Source organism: Uloborus diversus, chromosome 2 (genome assembly GCF_026930045.1).
Source record: "Uloborus diversus isolate 005 chromosome 2, Udiv.v.3.1, whole genome shotgun sequence".
Taxonomy (NCBI): Eukaryota; Metazoa; Arthropoda; class Arachnida; order Araneae; family Uloboridae; genus Uloborus; species Uloborus diversus.
The window spans coordinates 167,842,536-167,864,078 of NC_072732.1; the positions used below are offsets into that span (position 1 = coordinate 167,842,536).

The 21,543-nt window shown below is 32.7% G+C and overlaps 1 protein-coding gene across 2 annotated transcripts in view; it reads right to left on the reverse strand.

Moving 5' to 3' along the window:
• The window catches only part of LOC129217478 (retinaldehyde-binding protein 1-like), a gene marked incomplete at its 3' end in the record, with an annotated part of 55,742 nt that overhangs the window by 22,988 nt on the left and 11,211 nt on the right, over positions 1-21,543 (reverse strand). Inside the window, 3 exon segments of one of the 2 annotated variants that reach the window (XM_054851784.1) lie at positions 7,707-7,900; positions 9,383-9,625; positions 17,003-17,162. In XM_054851784.1, the coding sequence (XP_054707759.1) occupies positions 7,707-7,900; positions 9,383-9,625; positions 17,003-17,141 (576 nt within the window). 2 annotated transcript variants of the gene reach the window in all.

Genomic DNA, 21,543 nt, shown 5'->3' on the forward strand with positions numbered 1-21,543 from the left:
AAATAAGCGCTAGCCAAGCAAGGCAAAGAAGTATCATCTTTCGATAATAATTTGTAATGTCATATTGAATTTTCTAGCATTAATTGTTGTTCTTGTCAGGCTACAATTATTATTTATTTTTATCAAGAATTGATAAATATCGAATTCAACATCGTGGATATAGCTGCTTAGAACTACGAGCTACGTAGTTTGCATTAATCTTTGACGTTTAGTAATGCTTCTTGAATTCTCATTTCTTTCTACGTGGACCAGAATATCCACAAGACTTTGAAAATTAATTTAAAAAGAATAAAGCGAAAAATATCATACATACGAACAAAAATCACAACACTTTTAGCATTTTCTTTCTTACCACATGCGTTTGTTTTAGTTTTTAAGTCGGCTATTAGACAGTGACTGCAGTGCCCCCTATAGTTCGTTGGAGTTGCGAATACTGCGTTAGCAGGAAAGATAGACCATATAGTTCAAAATTAAAATACCCAAAATCTACAAATATATGCTTGCTTAAGTTTAGCCTTGAACTTAATTTGTTAAAACTAACAAAATTAACTTCATAATTCGCAACTCCAGCGTTCGAATTCGGAACTCCAGCGCTCGAATACGCTACCTTGCGGTGATTTACAAAACTGCAAATGAAACTAAAACATTGCCACGTTGCGTTCCACGTGTGTCTGTTGACGTAAACACAGGCAGTTTGTTCTGAGTATTTATTAACGCAATCGATGTGTCTTAGTTTGCTTTCAGCTACAGAAATTAATTCGTCCCTTAGTAGTATTCTCGAGCTTCTCAAAATAATGTTAGTTTTCATTATTTCCTTAATAATTGGTGAAAGCGAAAATTCTGGATTAACAAACTTGGATAACATTATACAAGGTAAAATTTTTTATTGTTTGTATGAATTTGTAAGAATATAGGGTTTTTATTAATCTTAAATTGATTAAACTTACCATATTTTACAGCAGTATTTAGTTGGAATGGACAGTATGCAAAATATTTTCTTGAATATATTATCGTAGAACAAAATGAATAACCGAGAAAGAATTTACTTTAGAGTTATTCCATTTCAAATCAGGTAGGCAGGTATGAAAAGTGTCATATGACCATCACCGATTTTTTTGAAAAAAATACAGTAGTTACAACTAAGGGACATAGGAAATATCCCAAAAGGATTTTGCAAGAAAAATTTTTTTTTCTTCAGTTACAGCCTATTAAAATTCTGCACAAAATCCGCCATTTTGGAAAAAAACGGCAAAACACTCCATTTCAAATGGACATTATTTCAAAAGTATTTAACCTATTTGAATAATTCTTTTTTCTAAAAATAAATAAGGACCCATATATCCTATAGACATCGTTTTTGAAAGTTTAGTTAGGTTTTTTGATAAAGAAAAAAAATCATTTTTGTCGCGAAAAAACTGCATTTTTACCGACTTTATGATTTTTTTTCTCCATGAAAAAAAAGTTTTTTTTACTAAACGGAGATGGCAGTCTAAAGCCCTTATATGATAGTTTCATAACATATTTTATTATAATCCTTTGATGCATACAGCCTCGGAAATAAAATTTGAAATTTTGAAAATTTTCAAAAATTGGCGATTTTTGAAGTGATTTTACTCAAAAAACCCATTTTTTAAAAATCTAAAAATTGGCTCACTTGAACCCCATATAATGCTTAACAAGTGGGTAGACACCGCATCCCGTATTTTTTCCCATAAAATGTTTTATGATTTTTTGAAAGTGACCTTATCGCCCATGGCATGCATGTAAAATAAAAATGTCTAATAATTTCAGTAACTAAAATTCTGGTTATATTAATGCCTAATAACTACAATAAAGGTGCCCTTTATCAGGAACAACTAAAATCTTACTAAGTTTTAATAATATATCAGTAACAAACCGCTGTTGATGACCTAGTCAATTCGTCTTTTTGTAAGACTCTGTGTGTAGCCTTTAGATAGAAGAGCCTTTGGTGTTTATATTAATGACTAATAGCTACGATAATGATGTACTTTATCAGTAACAGTAAAAATCTATCTATATATATATTTTTTAAAATAAATATTACTTTATTTTGTTTCCAAAGCTATGCATTCGCCGTTACTTTCATATGCAGCAACGAATCGTATTTTTTCTCTTTCAATTCCCTTTTTCTTCAACTCAATTACGCGACAGGGGAAACCATCAAAGGGAAGAAAAATACAATGCATTTAAAACGATTAATTTTAATTTCGTGCTTTGGTTTGACATTGGCGAATGTTGTCACATAATTTTTGGATCCTACCTAGTATGATTACTTTTATACGTAAGAATATGTATACTAAATTCATACCGCAAAACTCACTTGTAGTTTAAGAATTTAAAAAGGCCACTGTTTTATGGGAGAAATAATTAATTGAACATGGTTGTAAGTTGAGGTAACCAAACAGATCACCAAAGGTAGCTATTATAGCCAGGGATCCAATTTCTAACAAAAGAAGGTCAGGATCCCTATAATCTTCAGAACTTATTTTAATGCTTAAGTGGCCTGAATTCGGTCAAAAATACAAGAATTTGAATGAAACAAATAAAGAAGTATGGGATCTCAGCTCCCATAACAATTAGGCGCTGATCAGCAGAAAAATATATTCATATAACGAAGTACAAAAAGACGAATTGACTGGGTCATCAGAAGCGGTTTGATACTGCTACATTATTAAAAGTCAGTAAAATTTTATTTGTTGCTGATAAAGTGCACCATTATTGTAGCTATTAGGCATTAATTTCATCAGATTTTCAGTGACTGAAATTATTAGAAATTTTTATTTTACATGCATGCCATGGGCGATAAGGTCACTTTCAAAAAATCATAAAACATTTTATGGGGAAAAATACGGGATGCGGTGTCTACCCACTTGTTGAACATTATATGGGGTTCAAGTGAGCCAATTTTTAGATTTAAAAAAAATGGGTTTTTTGAGTAAAATCACTTCAAAAATCGCTGATTTTTGAAAATTTTCAAAATTTCAAATTTTATTTCCGATGCTGTATGCATCCAAGGATTATAATAAAATATGTTATGAAACTATCATATAAGGGCTTTAGACTGCCATCTCCGTTTAGTAAAAAAAAACTTTTTTTTCATGGAGAAAAAAAATCATAAAATCGGTACAAATGCAGTTTTTTCGCGACAAAAATTATTTTTTTTCTTTATGAAAAAACCTAACTAAACTTTTAAAAATGATGTCTGGAGGATATATGGGTCCTTATTTATTTTTAGAAAAAAGAATTATTCAAATAGGTTAAATACTTTTGAAATAATGTCCATCTGAAATGGAGTGTTTTGCCGGTTTTTTCCAAAATGGCGGATTTTGTGCAGAATTTTAATCGGCTATAACTGAAGAAAAAAAATTTTTCTTGCAAAATCCTTTTGGGATATTTCATATGTCCCTTAGTTGTAACTACTGTAATTTTTTCAAAAAAATCGGTGATGGTCATGTGACAGACCCTGCCTGATCTGAAATGGAATGACTCTTTATTCCTTTTATTCTCAGCTGAAAGGTTTCGCCAAATTTGTTTAGGGTTATAGTTTTAGTATAGTGCGAGCAAAGTAGCCTTGGCGAGATTTCGCGTTTTTAGTTAAACCATTTTTAATTTTTATCATGAATGGAATAAAATGGTAGTAAGATTACAGAATTCGATAAGTGAAAAGAAATAATGGTCAATCAACTGAAAAGAAAACTACCACCATAAATCCGTGAGAATTTTGCTGATGATTTGCATAACATGACACAATTAAATCGTAACTCAGAAATTAGAAAAATCGAAACAGAAAATTTTTAAATTAACCGATTTGGGGGATTCGAGAGAAATAACTCAGTTACAAATGGAAAACAGTAAGCGCTAGCCAAGCAAGGCAAAAAAGTATCATCTTCTTTCGAAAACAATTTGTAATGTCATATTGAATTTTCTAGCATTAATTGTTGTTCTTGTCAGGCCACAATTATTATTTAGTTTTATCAAGAATTGATAAATATCGAATTCAACATCGTGGAAATAGCTGCTTATAACTACGAACTACGTAGTTTGCATTAATCTTTGACGTTTAGTAATGCTTCTTGAATTCTCATTTCTTTCTGCGTGGGCCAGAATATCCACAAGACTCTGAAAATTAATTTAAAAAGAATAAAGCGAAAAAATCATACGTACGAACAAAAATCACAACACTTTTAGCATTTTCTTCGTTACCATGTGCGTTTGTTTTAGTTTTTAAGTCCGCCATTAGACAATGACTTCAGTGCCCCCTATAGTTCGTTGGAGTTGCGAATACGCTAGCTTGCGGTGATTTATAAAATTAAAGAAAAAGGTAAAATATTGCGTTCCACGTGTGTCTGTCGGTAGTACGTAGGCAGTTTGTTATGAGTATTTATTAACGCAATCGATGTATGTTAGATTGCTTTCAGCAACAGAAATTGTTTCATCCCGTAATGATATTCTCGAGCTTCTCGAAATATGTTACTTTTCACTATTTTCCTCTAAAAAGTGAGTTGATTGTCGTAAATGGGGAAAGCGTAAGCACAAGAAAACTCTGGATTAACAAACTTCGCATTTGCATGAAATTGAAAATAAATATGCTCGTCTGTTCGAAGCTTTTTTTTTTTTTTCTTTTTTGGAAGAGGATAACATTATACCAGGTAAAAACTTTTATTGTTTTGTGTGAATTTGTAAGAATATAAGTTTTTTTTTTCCTTAAGCTCGTAAGAAAGATTTAATAACATTAGCAGTTCAGGCTTTCATCTCTGCCTAGTTTAAAAATAATTAATTTAACTAACCTTATTTTACTGCATCATTTAGTTGGAATGGACGGTATGGGAAATTTTTTTTTGAATATATTATCGTAGAACGAAATGAAAAATGTTTAACCGAGAAAGAAATTTGAAAAAGCAAAAACAAAAGCCGAGAATTTTCATCGCCAAAATAGTGCGCCAACTTACTTTATTGCTCACATTCTCAGCTGAAGAGTTTCACCAAAAATTTGTTTAGGGTTATAGTTTTAGTATTGTGCAAGCAAAGAAACCTTTGCGAGATTTCGCATGTCAGTTAAACCATATTTATTTTTCATCATAAATGGAATAAAATGGTAGAAAGATTACAGAATTCTGTAAGTTAAAAGAAATAATGGTAGATCAATTAAAAAGAAAACTACCATCATATATGCGTGAGAATTTTGTTGATGATTTGCATAGCATGACAGAATTAAATCAAAATTCAGAAATTAAAAACATACGAAACAGAAAAATTTAAAATTAACCAATTCGGCAATTTGAGAAAAAAACTCAGCTACAAATGCAAAACAATGAGCGCTAGTCAAGCAAGGCAAAGAACTATCGTTTTCTTCTTTTGATAATAATTCGTAATGTCATATAATTAAATTATCTAGCATTAATTGTTATTCTTGTCAGTCTTATGGCCACAATAAAAATGTAGTTCCATCAAGAATTGATATATATCGAATTCAACATCGTGGAAATGACTGCTTAGAACTACGAACTATGTAATTTGCATTGATTCCTGAAGTTTAGTAATTCGTCTTGAATTCTCATTTCTTTCTACGTGGGCCAGAATATCCACAAAACTTAAAAAAATAATTTAAAAAGAATAAAGCAAAAAAATCATGCATACAAACAAAAATTACTAGGCTTATTAGCATTTTCTACGCTACGGCATGCCTTTGTTTTACCCTTTTCATCCGCCATTAGACGGTAGCTGCAGTGCCCCCTATAGTTTGTTGGAGTTGCGAACAGCGATTATTTTTCACTGTTTTTAGAAACAATTAAAAACCAACCACGTCACATCCGTCAAAAAAAAAGAAAGAAAAGTTTCTTGTCGGAATTTTAAAGTCCTCGCATAAAAGGTTTCACTTCAAAACGAAAACAAAGATGATTTGGACTTGAGCCCTTCCAATAACCACCTTTTTGCTCTCTTTAAAATCTTGCTCGGAGGGCCTACTTTTGGATCAGGCCAGAGTCGAGAATGAGCATTAAGACCCATTCGGCTGTTTTGTATGACAAAGGCCGAGAAAGTTAGCGCCACGGTACTACAAATGTCTCAATTTTAACTGTGATTATGTTGATAGGTAACTGGTTCATAACATGATAACCGTATATTAAATATCCCAAATAAAGATTTTCATTATCACTGTATGCTACTGACGACCTTGGAAAAGAGAAATAGTCCTTGTGCTGATACATTGCACCCCGGCAAGGAAAGTGATGCAACTCAAAAAAAAAAAAAAAAAACATTGGAGAAAACCAAGGTTTTACACAAATTAATGCATTCTTAGAACTCGAGAATTTGTATAGTGATGGACCTCGAATCCGGAATGCTCGGGACAGCGAACTTTCCGGATTTCGAAATTTTCCGGATTTTGGATTCCGACTTTAAAAACAGTGAAAACTCTAATGTTGTGCCGCATTTGTCAGGTTTTTCCTGATTTCACTAATGTTCGCACTGAATTTCTTTTATTTTTGATCAATCTGAAGGAAAGTGTACTTCACTGTGCTAAAACAAAAGTCGGAGATAATTTACAGCGGTGTTGGTCCACGCATATTGCTTTTTATTATTATGCAGCAGGTCAATCAATACAATAAATAATTTTATATAATAAAAAATATTTTTAATAAAAAATAATGTTGTACTTTTTTTGAATAGGCTTCGTATTGCATGCTTATGAGAAGAAAAAAAGAATCATTGCTAACTGAAAGTGGATGTTAAAAGATTGCTCAAAATTACAGCAAAACGCTAATTTGCACGTAACAAGTGGCATCAGAAAAAAAAATGTTTTAAAAAGGCTGAACTGATAGTTCTGTGTTTTCAACAAGGAATTGCCGAACGTTAATAATTTTGAACTTTTAAATCTGAGAAAAAAATGGGGGAAAATATTTTTTTTTTGGTTCTAAAAAAAAAAAATGATTTAAAAAAAAAATATTAAAGGGCAAAAGTTCCGGATTTCGGGTGTTCCGGGTTTCCAAGATTGGAGTCTCATACTGTATAAAAAAAATTATAAAATTTTATTGATGTGTCACTATTCATTACTAGACAGTCGCCCGTCAAGGTATGACGGGTTAAAATTGCTTCTACTCTTCTACATTTGAACGAAGCCATTGCCTGTTTGGTGATAGTCGAAATTTTAACCCTAACAGCAGTGGATTAACCCTAAACTCCAGTAGATAGCGTTAATTGATTTCGTTTCTACATTCCCCTGAAATGACTCACGTCAATCTTACCAGTAAAACTGTTAAGTGACCGGATCGAGTTCAGCCTTGTCACAATAAAGTCGTTCCTTGCATGTTAAACATTACCAAAACATATTATCAAATTATTATGCTGTGGCGCGAGTTTTATTGTTGAAACACGCAGGTTACTCGATCATTGGCTATTATTTATATGAGGACATTGTTTTCACGCCACCACGCACCAGTTATATAAACTAACTTTATGCGAGTTTTAAGGGAAGAAAGAACATTAAATTTAGATGTAAAACTGATAGCTAATATGCTTTTCCAAAACTTTGAGTTGTGTTACTTGAGTTGTGTGGAGTGCTATAGGTCAACATTTACCCTCTGATTCGCCGGAAAAATTTGGTCTTTTGCTGATGTCTTTGCTATGTGAATGTCAATATCTACAGGTTTTGGTTCACAGCACGTATGCAAAAAATATCAAGATCATACCTGAAAAGTATCTGCACACAAGCGTAGCCTCTGCGGTGTGAAGGATAAAAATTTTTGAAGGTTGTAGCCTTTATAATCCATAATTATCGATAATCCACATCTTTGGGTAATGGGGTTTTCTAGTATGTATTCCATTATTAGTACATCCATAAGAAAATACTCCTCAAATGGAATAGTTTCCAAATGTATACCCTCTGAAAGAGAAAATATGTTGAAAAATATGAAGAAAAAATTAGTTGAATTGTTTTTTATTACATACTAACTACGTCGCCCGGTTTTGCACGATCTACCTCAAAAATGAAAGTTTCGTCAACTGACGCGTGTTCGACAATCAGGTTTGAACAAAAAAAAATCTAAAATTTCCCGACAGATTGCGGAAAAATAACCAAAAAAATGAGAAAATTTTAAGTATCCCGATTACAAGAAAAGCTTTAAAACAAAAGCCAGAATTCTCTTTGTTCATATTCGAGCAAAATAATGGCAACAGATCTTTCTTCTCAATGATTTTTTTCACGCTAGAGATTTTAAAGAAAGCATTGTTCAACAACAACCGTGATCAGCAGTGGATTTCTAATTGAAGGCTTATTTACATTTTAGCAAGAAATTAGCAAAAAACCGTTATAATTTGCAATGTTTCTTAAGGTAATAAAAATTAGAATAAAACGAACCAGCTTTTTACTCAATTATATCGTAGGCTGTTGTGTTCCGAGTTAACATTTGATCTTTATCAAAGTTCTATAATGGGTTATAATGACTTTTCATCCTGTAAGAGAGTAGTGGCAAAACCAAAATCACATTTACAAAACAAAAACCAAAAAGATATTATCTGAAGATAGCAGTTCTTTGAAAAATATATCTATTAACTATTGCTCTAAATTGATTAATATATTGCAGGGTTCGTTGATTTAAATCAGCTTGACTTAAATCAGGGTTTTAATCATAATTTGATTTAAATCATGATTTAAATCTAGAGATTAAAAAAAATCATTGATTTAAATCAATTGATTTGAATCAAGTGATTGTTTAACAAAATCATTCATTAAAACAAGTTAATTTTATTTTTATGAACCCTTTTTGCATTTTTAGAATGTGTTGCTCTAACTTTAACTACACTGTATTATACAGTCTTAACTTCCACAGGAAAAATTACATAGATCTTGTGTGTAACCGATTTTCACTCTTGCAATATTGCTTTTAGTCCAAAATTACAGTTCAGAACAAAATAAAAATTTGCAGTTCTTCTTATACACCGTCACTAATATAGTTAAGAAAAGTAATTGTTCAACATATTACGTTACACTAAAAACGTACACGATGAAGGAAACCTTATCTTTAAACAAAGCATAAAACAAAATCACATGTTATCTAAGCATTATAACGAGTTTATAAATATTTAAAAACGTATTGAATCGTTAAAGAACTTATCTTAATTTTAAAAGTAATCTGGAAAGTAAGGATTAATCTATTATATGAAATATAATATGTTTATAAATGTAAAGTAATTAATATCTACAATTTTTTTGAAGATTTTTTTAAAAAAATAAATAATCTGATTTAAATTTAAAAAACATCGATTTAAAAAAAAACGACTTTTTTGATATGTTTAGAAAGATCAAACAAAATCGCGAACACTGATATTGTAACAAAATAAGAAACTAAATGAAAAGGATCATTACCTTGTTCATGAATAAGTACAGCACTGTGATCGTGCATTCGAAATGGCAAAGCTTTCGAATGATCTGCGTCTTGAACCAACGGGAGTGCGGTGGGGTAACATCTCTCGAACAAATCTGCACGCTTTTTCCGAACTGAATAATAGTTTCGAATTCTGGAAAAAGCTTTGTCTACATCAAACTTAGATCCCCTCAAAAACCTCAATAGAAACTCGTCATTCGTGTTTGCATTTAAATTTTCCAAATCTAGAAAACATACATAAGAATACAAATACATGATAATACTAAGAGATACATAAGAAGACATTAGAATTCGAACCACAACATGTAGCAGACATATTTATTTGTAAGATAATAATGTCATTACAACATATGCATGAAATATTTGTTCTAATCTTTTACAAAATGGTAGTCATAACTTTTATTTTTTGGTTAAAGGTTTTATATTCTGTTTATAATTTTCAGTAGTGCAAAAATATTTGTTAAAAACATTTATTTGTTTTTTGTTGTTGAATTTTACTTTTGTTTAACAGGTATACAAAAAAAATTAATTTACTTGCATAAAATTAATCATTTTTATAGTTCTTTAACTCAATGAAGTATTTACGAGTGTGTTTATTACGTTTACGCTTAGCTAAAAAAATGTTGAGTGGTTATTCTTAAATATTGTTTCCACACTGTCAAAAATGAAACGCTCAATTTTAACGATTCGGCAATCCTCGAGCACTATTTTGTTATTTTCTACGATCCTTTCGTCACTGAATCACGTGATATTTGACGAAACCAGAAATTTCAAATTTTTCACGAAATAATTTCGTCCCGATTTCGTCACATTGCAGTGCATTCTGGGAGTTTTCGTTTCAGTCTTGTACTTGATCGTTAAAATATTTTACGGCAGTTATTCTAAAGGATTCATAAAGAAGGTTAGTATTTATTAAAATTTGTATGTGCAATGTGCCTTCTTTTATGTTTTGTTACATTTTTGTTTAGTGTTGTGTTTATTGTTGGATTTAAAACACATTAAAATTGAAAACGACCTGTTCGATTTGGTTTGGAATTCTGTATAAACTAACTTTGAGTCACCTCCACGTTAGGCTTAACTAGCGTTATTTTTTATTTGCAAATGAAAATGTGTGTTTGTTGACATTTGTTTTCGAAAACGTACTTCCTTTATTTCCCCCCGTTAGACAATTGACAAAGATGATCAAAGCATTTTTACGAATTTAAACTTACATAAAAAAATTCCACCGTCGCTAAAGCAACGCAGATAATAAATACAGCGCCTTGATAAATAGCATAGAACTTTGAAGCTTTTAATTTCAACGTTGAATATGTTTCATGGTTATGTGTTTTCATTCTTCTTCATGAATTTTACTAATATAATTCTGGTGAACGAAGTGTTTTTGTTTAATAATTCATTTTTTTTTCCTCTGCAGTTTTTATTTTCTTAAACAAATATTCCGCCCCCCACCCCCTCTCTAAGTATTGGTATTTTTTTCTTCTTCTACTCTACATGTAATATTTTATTCAATACAATAATAATTTATACAGTAGCTCTCTCACAAAAGTGTACGTAACACTTATCATTTTCAATGAAATATTGCACTACCCATTAGGTAAGATGAATATTTTGAAATGGGTAAACAATAGATCTTCTATAGTTAATTCTTAACAAAACTACAAGAAATATTTTAATAGCAAAATGAAATATGATTTTGAATAAATTAATAATCAGAAAGTATTAAGAACTTTATCTCACAAAAGTGTTCATAAAAATATTTTTTAATAATTGCTTAGCAACCATTTAAACAAACCCACAAAAATCGAGGAAAAAAAGCGCTTAATGCAATTAAAAATAAATGCAAACTGGCTATCAGCTTACGGTTCGGAAATGATACCCCCCCCCCTTTTTTTTGTTAGGCTCGTTGACCGGACTTATTAAAGTCGCACCCCATGTTGTTTATGTAATGTCATCCCCTTCTGCAGCTGTCTCTTGTTTATGTTGTATCAATACTTCACTATTTGTTGAGTCTGTTTCTTTCTTTTTTTCTTTTGAATGGTTTTACTTGCAAAATAAAACATGAAGTAAAGTAAGTATTAATTTAAAACAAAACATTTTAAGTTACAAAGAAAATATTAATTTCTATAAAGAACTATATCTTTGTGCTTTGCAGCTAAATATTTTCAATATTTTTTCAATTTTTCCCAAATTTAAAATAAATTATTGAAGGTAACCTTGATTGAAAAAAAAAAGGTAAGTTAGCAGCATGTTTGAAAATAATAACAATTATAAAGCGTTCTTTGTTGTTTATTTTCACATTTAGTACGCTAAATTCTATGTTAATTTGTGTTACCTGATTTGTGATAATTATGAATTTTTCCATTATACATAGTTTCTACAGCTGAAATAAATACAGCATTAATTTTATTGCCATATTTGCTGCCTCAAGGAATTATCAGCAAAATAAAGGGAATTCTCTTCAGAAGCATTTCATAGATCAACTACTAGTAAGTCCAAATTTAAGTTAGAGTAATGGTTTTTGCTGCAGACAAAGTAAAATGTCTATGTAAAATTTCAATTGAAAAATTGAAAGGAAAATAAAAAGTATATGATAAAAACTAGTAAACTTTTTTCGATACGCTAGTCACTATTTTCATTACATACCTTTGAATCTCTTACTTGCAATTCTGTCTTAGCGTTGGCCATGGTTGCATTAATGCTTATGGAGCTACCTTAGTAAATCAGTAAAGTTCTAATCAATTATGTTATATAAAGGTACCTAATTTCCCTTGAAGTTCCAGACAGGTAAATATGAAGTATGTACCAAAGTACTTCAAAGTATAAAGTATGTACTGCATGCAATAATACACTTCCTGTATTAAACATAAATTTTGCCAAACAAGCATTCTATATAGAAGAAAAATTAATAAGACAAATAATCGATTGGAAAAAGAAAAAGGTAAGCTTTTTTTCAAGATTATCTAATTTCATTTTCTGTATCTAATTTTCGAACAAAGATATACAAACTTAAAGCTGTACATTTTATTGCACTATTTCTTTAAAATTAATGGTATTAGTTTTAAAAAAATCTTTTTTTTTCTGGAATTTTTTATGCGATGCAATGAAGAAGTAAATCCCCAGCAATTTTCTCTTGAGCAAATATTGATGTAACTTTGCATAAAAGTAACCTATGTCTTATTCTTCCAGAATCCAATGTCTGCTGAGGAAGTAGCACTTCTATATTACCAGTAGGACTGGACGATGTAGGAATTTTTACATCGTGATGCATCGCCAAACTTACATCGCGAGTAGTTGAAGCAGTTTGAATTATTCTTCCCGCTATAGGTGGCAAACCCCCGATTAGGGAAGTTTTCCTTGCAAAAATCGAAGCTTTTTTCAGACTTTTCCCAAATTTGGCACGAAAACTACCCTATGGGAATTCACAAACATCAAAGGACAAATGTACCAAACTTGGAATAGATCCGACAAAAAACCACGCGGGGGATTCCCCATGCATAGCGGGACTAAAATGGGGGAACTCTCGAGCATCAAAGGAATTCTGTGCCAAATTGTTAAAAGATCTTATAAAAACTGGTTTTTGAAAAAAAAAAAAAAAACCCCCAAACTCCCCAATGAGAATTCCTGAGCATCAAAGAAGTTCTGTGCCAAATTCAGAAAAGATACCACAAAAGCTTGCTTTTTATAAGGAGAACCCCCAATGGGGTTGCCCCCCCCCCCATAGAGGAAGGAAAACTAATCTGCTTGAATTCCCGAGCATCAAACGACCTCTGTGCCAAATTTAGAAGAAATCCGACAGAAATTGGTTTTTATAAGAATAACCCCAATGAGGGGTTGCCCCCCCCTCCCATAGAAGAACGAAAATTATCCTGCTTGAATTCCCAAGCATTAAAAGACTTCTGTGTAAAATTTGGAAAAGATTCGACAAAAACGTGGTTTTTATAAGAAGCACCCCCAATGGGGTCCCCCCCACCACCATAGAGGGACGATAACTACTTTTTGAATTCCCGAGCATCAAATCACCTCTGTGCCAAATTTAGAAGAAATCCGACAGAACTTGGTTTTTGTAAGGACAAACTCCATGGGCGTTGCCCCCCCCCCCATGGAGGGACTAAAACCATTGTGTGTGCATTCCTGAGCACCAAAGGACCTCTGTGCCAAATTTGGAAAAATCAGACAAAAACTTGGCTTTTATAAAGAGATCCCCCTATGAGGGTTGTCCCCCCCCCCCCCCATAGCGGGAAGGAAACTGCTCAATGAATATTCCTGAGCGTCAAGAATGAACCTCTGTGCCAAATATGGAAAAGATCCGGCAAAAAATAGATTTTTTGCAGGAAAATCCCCCTTATGGGGTTTTAGTTAGATACCATGGGGAGGTTATGGGACCGGACTAACATGCGGGTTTCCTTTTTTTTTTGCTTGGATAAAAAAAAAAGCTTGGATGTAAGCAAACTTGCGGAGCACACCGATCTATCGGTTTAGAGGTTTTTATTCTAAACCGGTGTAATGATGTAGGGTGTACTGTACATCGGTATTTTACGATGCATCGATGCATCGTAAAGCCCTAATTCCCAGATATCATTTCACATTGTTCTTTAACTTGAATTTGCAATAATTATTTTTACATTTTAAAGAAATTGTCTGCATGTATTTTTACATTATTAAACATTTTTTTAACATTTTTTATGCGTCTCTTTTTTCAACAAATACTTGCCTTTTGCTTTGGGGGGGGGAGGGAGTGCAGGCCAGTCATTTCGATTATTTTTCCAATTGTGGAAAAAGGTGTACACTCTTCAAAATTTTTATAGAGAACCAACTAAAACCACGGCCTTTCGTACGTAAAGAATAAAAGTTCAAAAATCAAGGGGGGGGGGAGAAATGTCAACCCCCATAAATACCCCCCCCCCCCGTAAATGACGGGCCTGTGAGTGTGACTATGCGCATCAAAGTGGGAAATTATGGTGGTAAGATTCTGAAGTAAAGATTTGACTAAATCTTATAAGATACAGTCGAACCTCGTTAAAACGAACTTGAATGGATCATTAAAATCGATTACTCTTAAGAGAATTCATCTTATCCGAAAAACAATGGGACAGAGAATACAAAAAAGTTCGTTTTAGAAGTAATTCTTTTTAAGCGTGTTCGAATTAACGAGGTTCGTCAGTATCGTCAAAAAAAAAAAAAAAAGAAAGAAAGAAAGAAAACTAATCAGCTCAAAAAGAAAAAATAAAAATAAAAGAAATAAACTCAAAAAATTACGAAGTTAACATGCTCAAATATGACGAAATTAATTTGACGAAACTAATACTCTCAAAACTACGAAAATGATTGTCGATTTGACGAAACTAGAATGTAGAAATATTTCGTTACATTTGACGAAATTCGCATCTTCAAACCAGAGACGAAAGCAGTTTCCTCAATTTGACGAAATGTTCGCTCGGAGCATATCGCTGAAAGCGATTTCGTCAGAAACGAAGAAAATTTCGTCGAATATGAAAGTCCATTTCTGAGAGTGCAAATTTAAACATTGTTACATATCAACTAAGTGCATTTCAAAAGATTTAAATTAGACCTCCATTTCAGGAACAGAAAAGTTTTCCTAAACTACATTTACGGGAAAGATAGACTAGATGTAAACAAAGAATCGCGTCCTTTGACGACCTCAGTCACGTGCTTGGCTTGGACAAAAGCAAACTGATGCCAAGCAGACAGCGAATTCGAATCCTATTGGTTAACTTTTTTTTTTTATTATTTAAGAGAATACTCCTAAAAGTAGCATAGTGGCAAACCTTCTGGAAACCTTTTTAAAACTTTCGGTCTTTGTATTCCTTGAACAGTGGGTAGAATGTGAATGAGGACAACACAAATTTAGACAAAAGCCTATCTCTTATAGAATTAGCATTTAAGAAGAACCGTAGGCATCGAAAAGTTTGTCGTACTTCAACTAAATTGTAGCATTTATTGGTTAAAATTTGAACAAAGAGATAAAATGTATAATTTTTGAATATTGCGAAGTGATAACTTTTCGTAATTGCTTTTATTTGTCAGTCATCAAAAATCCTCAAAATCTCAATCTAAAAAAAACATTGTTTGTTTTATATTCAAGTAAAAATATAGCAAGAAAAAACTATCCAATTGGCGTACTAGATATTGGTGAAGTTATGTTATAATTTAGCCGGGATAGAAATACATAAATTATGCACTGTGAATGGCATTTCATCACTTGTGATGTCATCGGCAAAAGCGTAAACAATGAAAGCGCACCGATTAAAATGATATTTTTAAATATTAAACTTAGTCAAAATAAAACATAGTCAGATCCTGTGTTTTTAAGCATGCTCTTTCGGAAAAGATACTTTTAAAATTTCGGAAAAGACCTCATTGTCCATTACCTGCGGCTCTCGGAGTTTAGAGGCTTCTAAATGACTAAAATTAAGTTTTATTTTACCAATTTAGAAAGAGACAGAAAATTTAATTTAAAAAAATAATAATTTGAACTGTGACATCTTGAATTCAAATTATGTTTTTCGCAATCATGAGTGTGTGTGTGTGTATGTAGGCGTATGTGTTTGTGTATGTGGGTAGTTGTGTGTATGTGTAGGTGTGTGTAGGTGTATGTATGTGTAGGTGTATGTGTGTAGTTGTGTATGTATGTGTAAGTGTAGGCAAGTAAGTGACGCAACCTGGAGACGGTTTTTGCTAGAGCAGCAGCATCGTGAGGCGGCCGGCCGACAGTGGTGCTGCAGAGGGAGGCGGGGAAAATAAAATCATAGAAATTCAAAACAGTCAAGTAAGAACAATGAGCAATCGTGATTGCTCAAAAAAAGAAAAAAAAAAGATTCTCTACCTTATTTCATTCTCTTCTCTTCTGCTTACTTAACGTCTGAGGTTCTTTGAGCTCCAATAAATATATATGTTAATCAAACGGTCGAGCACCGCCGCATTCCTGAAGTAGTCACTCCTGGTTATATGTGAATGTTTGCTTTCATAAGACTTAACAACAGAGTTTATAAAATTTGACAACAGAGGGCCATGAAAAATGTTTGGCTAATGGTCCCCCAATATCTTAATCAGGCCCTGACTAACAAAGAGCATTTTGCATTCTCAAATTTATTATTTCCCACCCCCTCTCCGAACTAGCAACTACGTATCGTTTGACAGTTAAATCACAATCACAAGTAGGTGATGCTTACAAATTAATAAATAGCAAAGTAGAGTTTGTTTTGGAAATGATGATGCATCCTGTATTAAAAGCGATGTCGTTTCAACGTATGTTGATACTTAATAGGTTTATTCGTAAAAAGATATGCATTTGTGTCCCGAAAATGAGTTTTAATGCGATAATTGAAATTTAATATAAAATTCCGCTTTCTGAATAAATTTCCTTCTAGCAGAGGCCTTTTAACCCTTGTTTAAAAACAATATTTACTGCAGTTTCCAGAAAAGTTATGAAAGTATTAAAGTTCTTTTTAATGACCTGTTTTATGCATTTACTTATTTATTCATGTTCTTAAAATTTTGTAACAAGTAAAAGTATCTTTATCTTTAAAAAAAAGTCTCGATTTTTACAAAGAATATAGTTTAATGTTCATAAAAGTACTTACCAGAAAGTAACTTCTTCAACAAATTTAATTTTGTTGTAACTTCTTCCTCATTTTCGTTTATTTCAAACTTCACTGATATTAGAGATTTTTCGTCCAGATCAGTATCTTCGAACCTTTCTAACTTCGAATTAACATCCATGGCGAATGAATGTTAAGTTTTCTGCAAAGTGTAGAATATTTTTTCAAAGTAACAGGGATATGTTACACGCTGAAATAAAACTTGAATAGTGTAAAAATATAAATAAACATTAAAACGCCATTAGAGTTTTAATATCAATGTTAACAAAACTAATTTTGAGATGCTTCTAATTTAAGCCTGTGAATCGTTGTAAAAAAAAATTATTTTTCCAGCTCCAAACTCCAACTATCGTTGATATGAACAAATTACAAAATTTAAAAATTGAATAGAGGTCGTCCATAAAAGATGTAACCCTGGCGATGAGGTGTTGAGTCAGGACTAGATGAGGGGAGATGGGAGCGGGGGGGGGGGGGGGTCATGATATTGAGCTTGTGACAAGGGAAGGGAGGGTGTAGCAAAATAAAAGCATTTTTGAACAATATATTTATATACGTGACATGTGTGACAAGAGGAGAGGAGGGAGTGGTGGAGTGTGACAAATTATGACAAAGGGGAGGGGGATCAGACGTGTTGAAAACAAACGAGACATCATTTATGCACAACCCCTTTTATTGTTTTTACATGTGCTTCAGCTTGAATTAGAGCTGACTAAAATATGAAAACGATATATACACCACTAAATAGGGTCTCAGAAGAGAATCTAGTTAAACTCATCATCAGAGGAATTTCTCAGAAAGAGAGACGAAGCATATTGTAGAAAGAGAATTTTGATGAGGAAATTAAGGTTTATATTTTAAGCACATCTCGGAAGTAATAACATATTTGTCCAAAAATATTTCTTAAATACTGTCTGTTCTCGAACTCTGTGACTAGCAGCTGCGAACAGTTCCAACTGAAAAAGGTGTAATGGTTTAAGGAAGCGCACTTCCCGATGCAGTCAGTTTTCGCTCGCTTGTTACTTCCTTCTTGCTATCACCCTTGTTTTGATAAAATCAGAAGAGACCTGACGCATGCGCAAATTCGAGTAAGGTTTCGCGTTAAAATATCGGACAGTACTTGTCTGCTGCATAAATTAAAGAAAAAGGACATCAGCGCTTGTTCTCAGGATTTATGACTCATCACTACCTTTCGCTTGGCTTCGAAATGATACAAGAATTTTTCTAAGAAACTATACACTGAGTTTCGTCCATCAAGGAAGCACAAAGTACTGCTCGCTTAAAGCGGGGTTTGTTAGTTTCAAGCGAGCTACGCTCCCATCGACTTTACATTGAACTCACCAAGTAATTCTAATTTTCTCGTTAAATCCGAGTTCTTGTTAAATAAGGGATAATCACAAACGAGTCCGACTATTGGAAAGAGAAAGAATGAGTCATGGCTAGAGATGAAAACAGTCGGAAAAAAACGGAAAATTTCCGAAAAAAAACGGAAAAAAACCGTTTTTTTTCGAAGGAGAAATCTTCCACTTCGGAAATTTTTTCAACTTTTCAGGGTTTTAATTGAAATTATAAGCAAAAAGTGATAAGAAATGCTTCCCACTTAAATTCTGATGCAATCCCCCCCCCCCCCACTTTTATGTTAAAATACTGTCTAACCTTAATAGAAGTTTTTGTATGATAATGTAATTTTCAAATATAGATCAAAAAACATTTAATAATACTTTTTGCAAAAAAGCTTAAACCAATAACCTTACTGAAGAACTTAGTTTCCTTCTTCATGAAACAAACAAGCATAACATCAACCACAAAACTATGCTTCTGCTGATTGTGCGAATCAAATGTACAGGGTGCGGCAAAAAAAAAACCCAGACAAGCAATTTTCCGTGAAACTTTATAAAAAATGAATAAATTAACAAAACACAAAAAATAATAATATGAGTGGACCTTTAGCAATCAATAAATTTACTTTGTTTCAAACCAGCAGCCTTTTGCAGTAATATAGAGATGCAACTGCTTATCGAATTTTTCATTCAAGGGCCACAAGTCCTTTAATCAATCCTATTCCCTATAAAGCAATTGTTTTAGAGAGTTCAAACTTACGTGTAGTTTAGGGTAGACCTTCGACTCCTAAATAGGCCATACATTATAATAAATGGGATTGAGGTCTAGCGCAGTGGCGTAGCTAGACCCGACTTTCGGGGGGGGTTACTTCTTTTATATATATATATATATATATATATATATATATATATATATATATATATATATATATATATATATATATTATATATATATTATATATATATATATATATAATATATATATATATATATATATATATATATATATATATATATATATATATATATATATATATAATCGCTTGGAATTTTTTCCTTTTCTTCTTTTTTTTTTCTTTCACTTCTCTCTTCTTTCTCTTTTTTTTTTTGGAGACTAACTTTTCGGGGGGGGGGGGGTTGTCCCCAAACCCCCCCCCCTTAGCTACGCCCCTGGTCTAGCGAGTAGAGCGTTCACTCAAAAGATAATATCATGTCAAAAAAAAAAAAGCGCTTTGCATCACTCTTGTCTTTTTGCCCATATGAATCGGTGTGGATCAAAGAAAATGTCTAGTTTACATTGCTGAAGTGCTCTTATTCCCACAAAAGTACAATAACTTCTAAAATGTCCTTCTGGTTCATTTTCTGATTCATTTTACGGCCCTCATCCACAAAAAAAAACTAGAGATTTTTTTCGCTTGTGCTGATTCCATCACAGACCACGCCTGACTTCGGATTTTGGCGATATTTAGCATTTTTTAAGGTGCTTGGCTACAAACCAATTCTGATTGTTCTGGGGAATATGAGCTGGTTGAATACTGTCTCTTTCAGCGTGGCTTTGCGGCCCGTCTCAAACGTTTTTGTCATCTTTGTAGTCATACAAATGCCTGAAATTTTTGGAACTAGTAAAACTTCTGTTTGAGCTGCTTTTGCCCTTAGACGCAGTTATCGGTCACAAATTCCCATCTTACGAACGACTGCTCTCGTGGAAACCCAAGGATTTCATTGAACTCACTTTTGGATGACCTGACGATTAACTCAAATGTTCATTGTTCATTTTGTCAACTTTCCGGACATCGACTATCATTTCCAAGCCACTCGAAACGTCATACCGTTTCAAATACTGTTTGCCGGGGCAGAGCAAGCAAACGAACTGCCGTTATACTTGGTTAAACAACTTAAAATAGCAGGTATTTTATTTAAAACTAGCCGCCTGCGGCGACCAGCTGGTCCGCCTTTTTACGCCATTCGCCTTTTTGCGCCAGGGTTGCCGCCTTCGGCGGCTGCTTAGACAATTTAGCGACGGTATTAATCAATACGTTTCTCTATATATCAATATTATCATTCGCCTTTTTACGCCGATGTTGCCGCCTTCGGCGGCTGCATAAACAAATTTTGTGGCGGTATCAATCAATCTATGGCTATCTATATCATTCGTAGTTTGAATAAAATATTTTCTATATCTATCTTTAGTTCCGTCGTTTGGAATATTTTAAAGGAGGAGGAGGGGAGACACAAATGACGTACTCTTCATGCAAATTTTGTAGAAAAATAACAAAAAGCACTTCCACTTTTATGTGAAAACATTGTTCTTTCAAAATCATGGTGTGTGTGGGGGGGGGGCACTGACACCCCGTTGAAATTCCTTAAATGATGGGCATGCCTCTTTCTTGCTGTCCATCTACTATATCGACCTTCATATTTGTCTATTTATCAAGCTATACGATTTAGGCATATCTACCTCCTGACAGTACAATTTTTTTTTTTTTTTTGAAATAAGTATTAATTCAAAAGCAAAAAATTTTTTGTCCACTCAACCTCTATCTATCTCTGTATCTACTTAACCTAACTGCCAATCCGTAACAAAAACAAAGATCATGCAAAAGATCTCAGGCTTTATTTATTTAATAAAAACAGCCCGCAAAAAAAAAAAAAAAAAAAAAAAAAAAAAAAAAAAAAAGGCGGCTCTATGTTCCCCGTAGTGTTCAAAAATTAGCGCTTGCAAAAAGATAAAAAACTAAAAAAAAAAGGTAAAGAGAAGGCAAACGATTTCAGTTGGATCATGTGATGAGGTAAGTTCGGAACTCATCCGGCAAGCGAACGCGGTAATTTACGGAATATACCTCGCGTTGTGTTCTGCCATTGAAAAAATTGTAAAAAAAAAAAAAACTATTGCGTATTTTTAAAAACTTTTTTCCTCTGAAGGGGCAGAATGTTTTTACTATTACCAACTAAACTTTTAGAATTGAGGGTTCAATACTTTTTGCAGGATGGGTTTCGAAAAAAATCAAACCCAGAAAAAAATGCAAAATAAAGTTTTTTTCAAAAATTTATAAAAAATACAAAAATTGCTCTATCTTCAAAATTTTTTCATTCATCATATTTAAAATTAAATATCCTACACTATAGTACAAAAAACATTTGTGTGGTGCGATTGGTTTGGGGTCTGTGAGGTAAAAAGTACTAAAA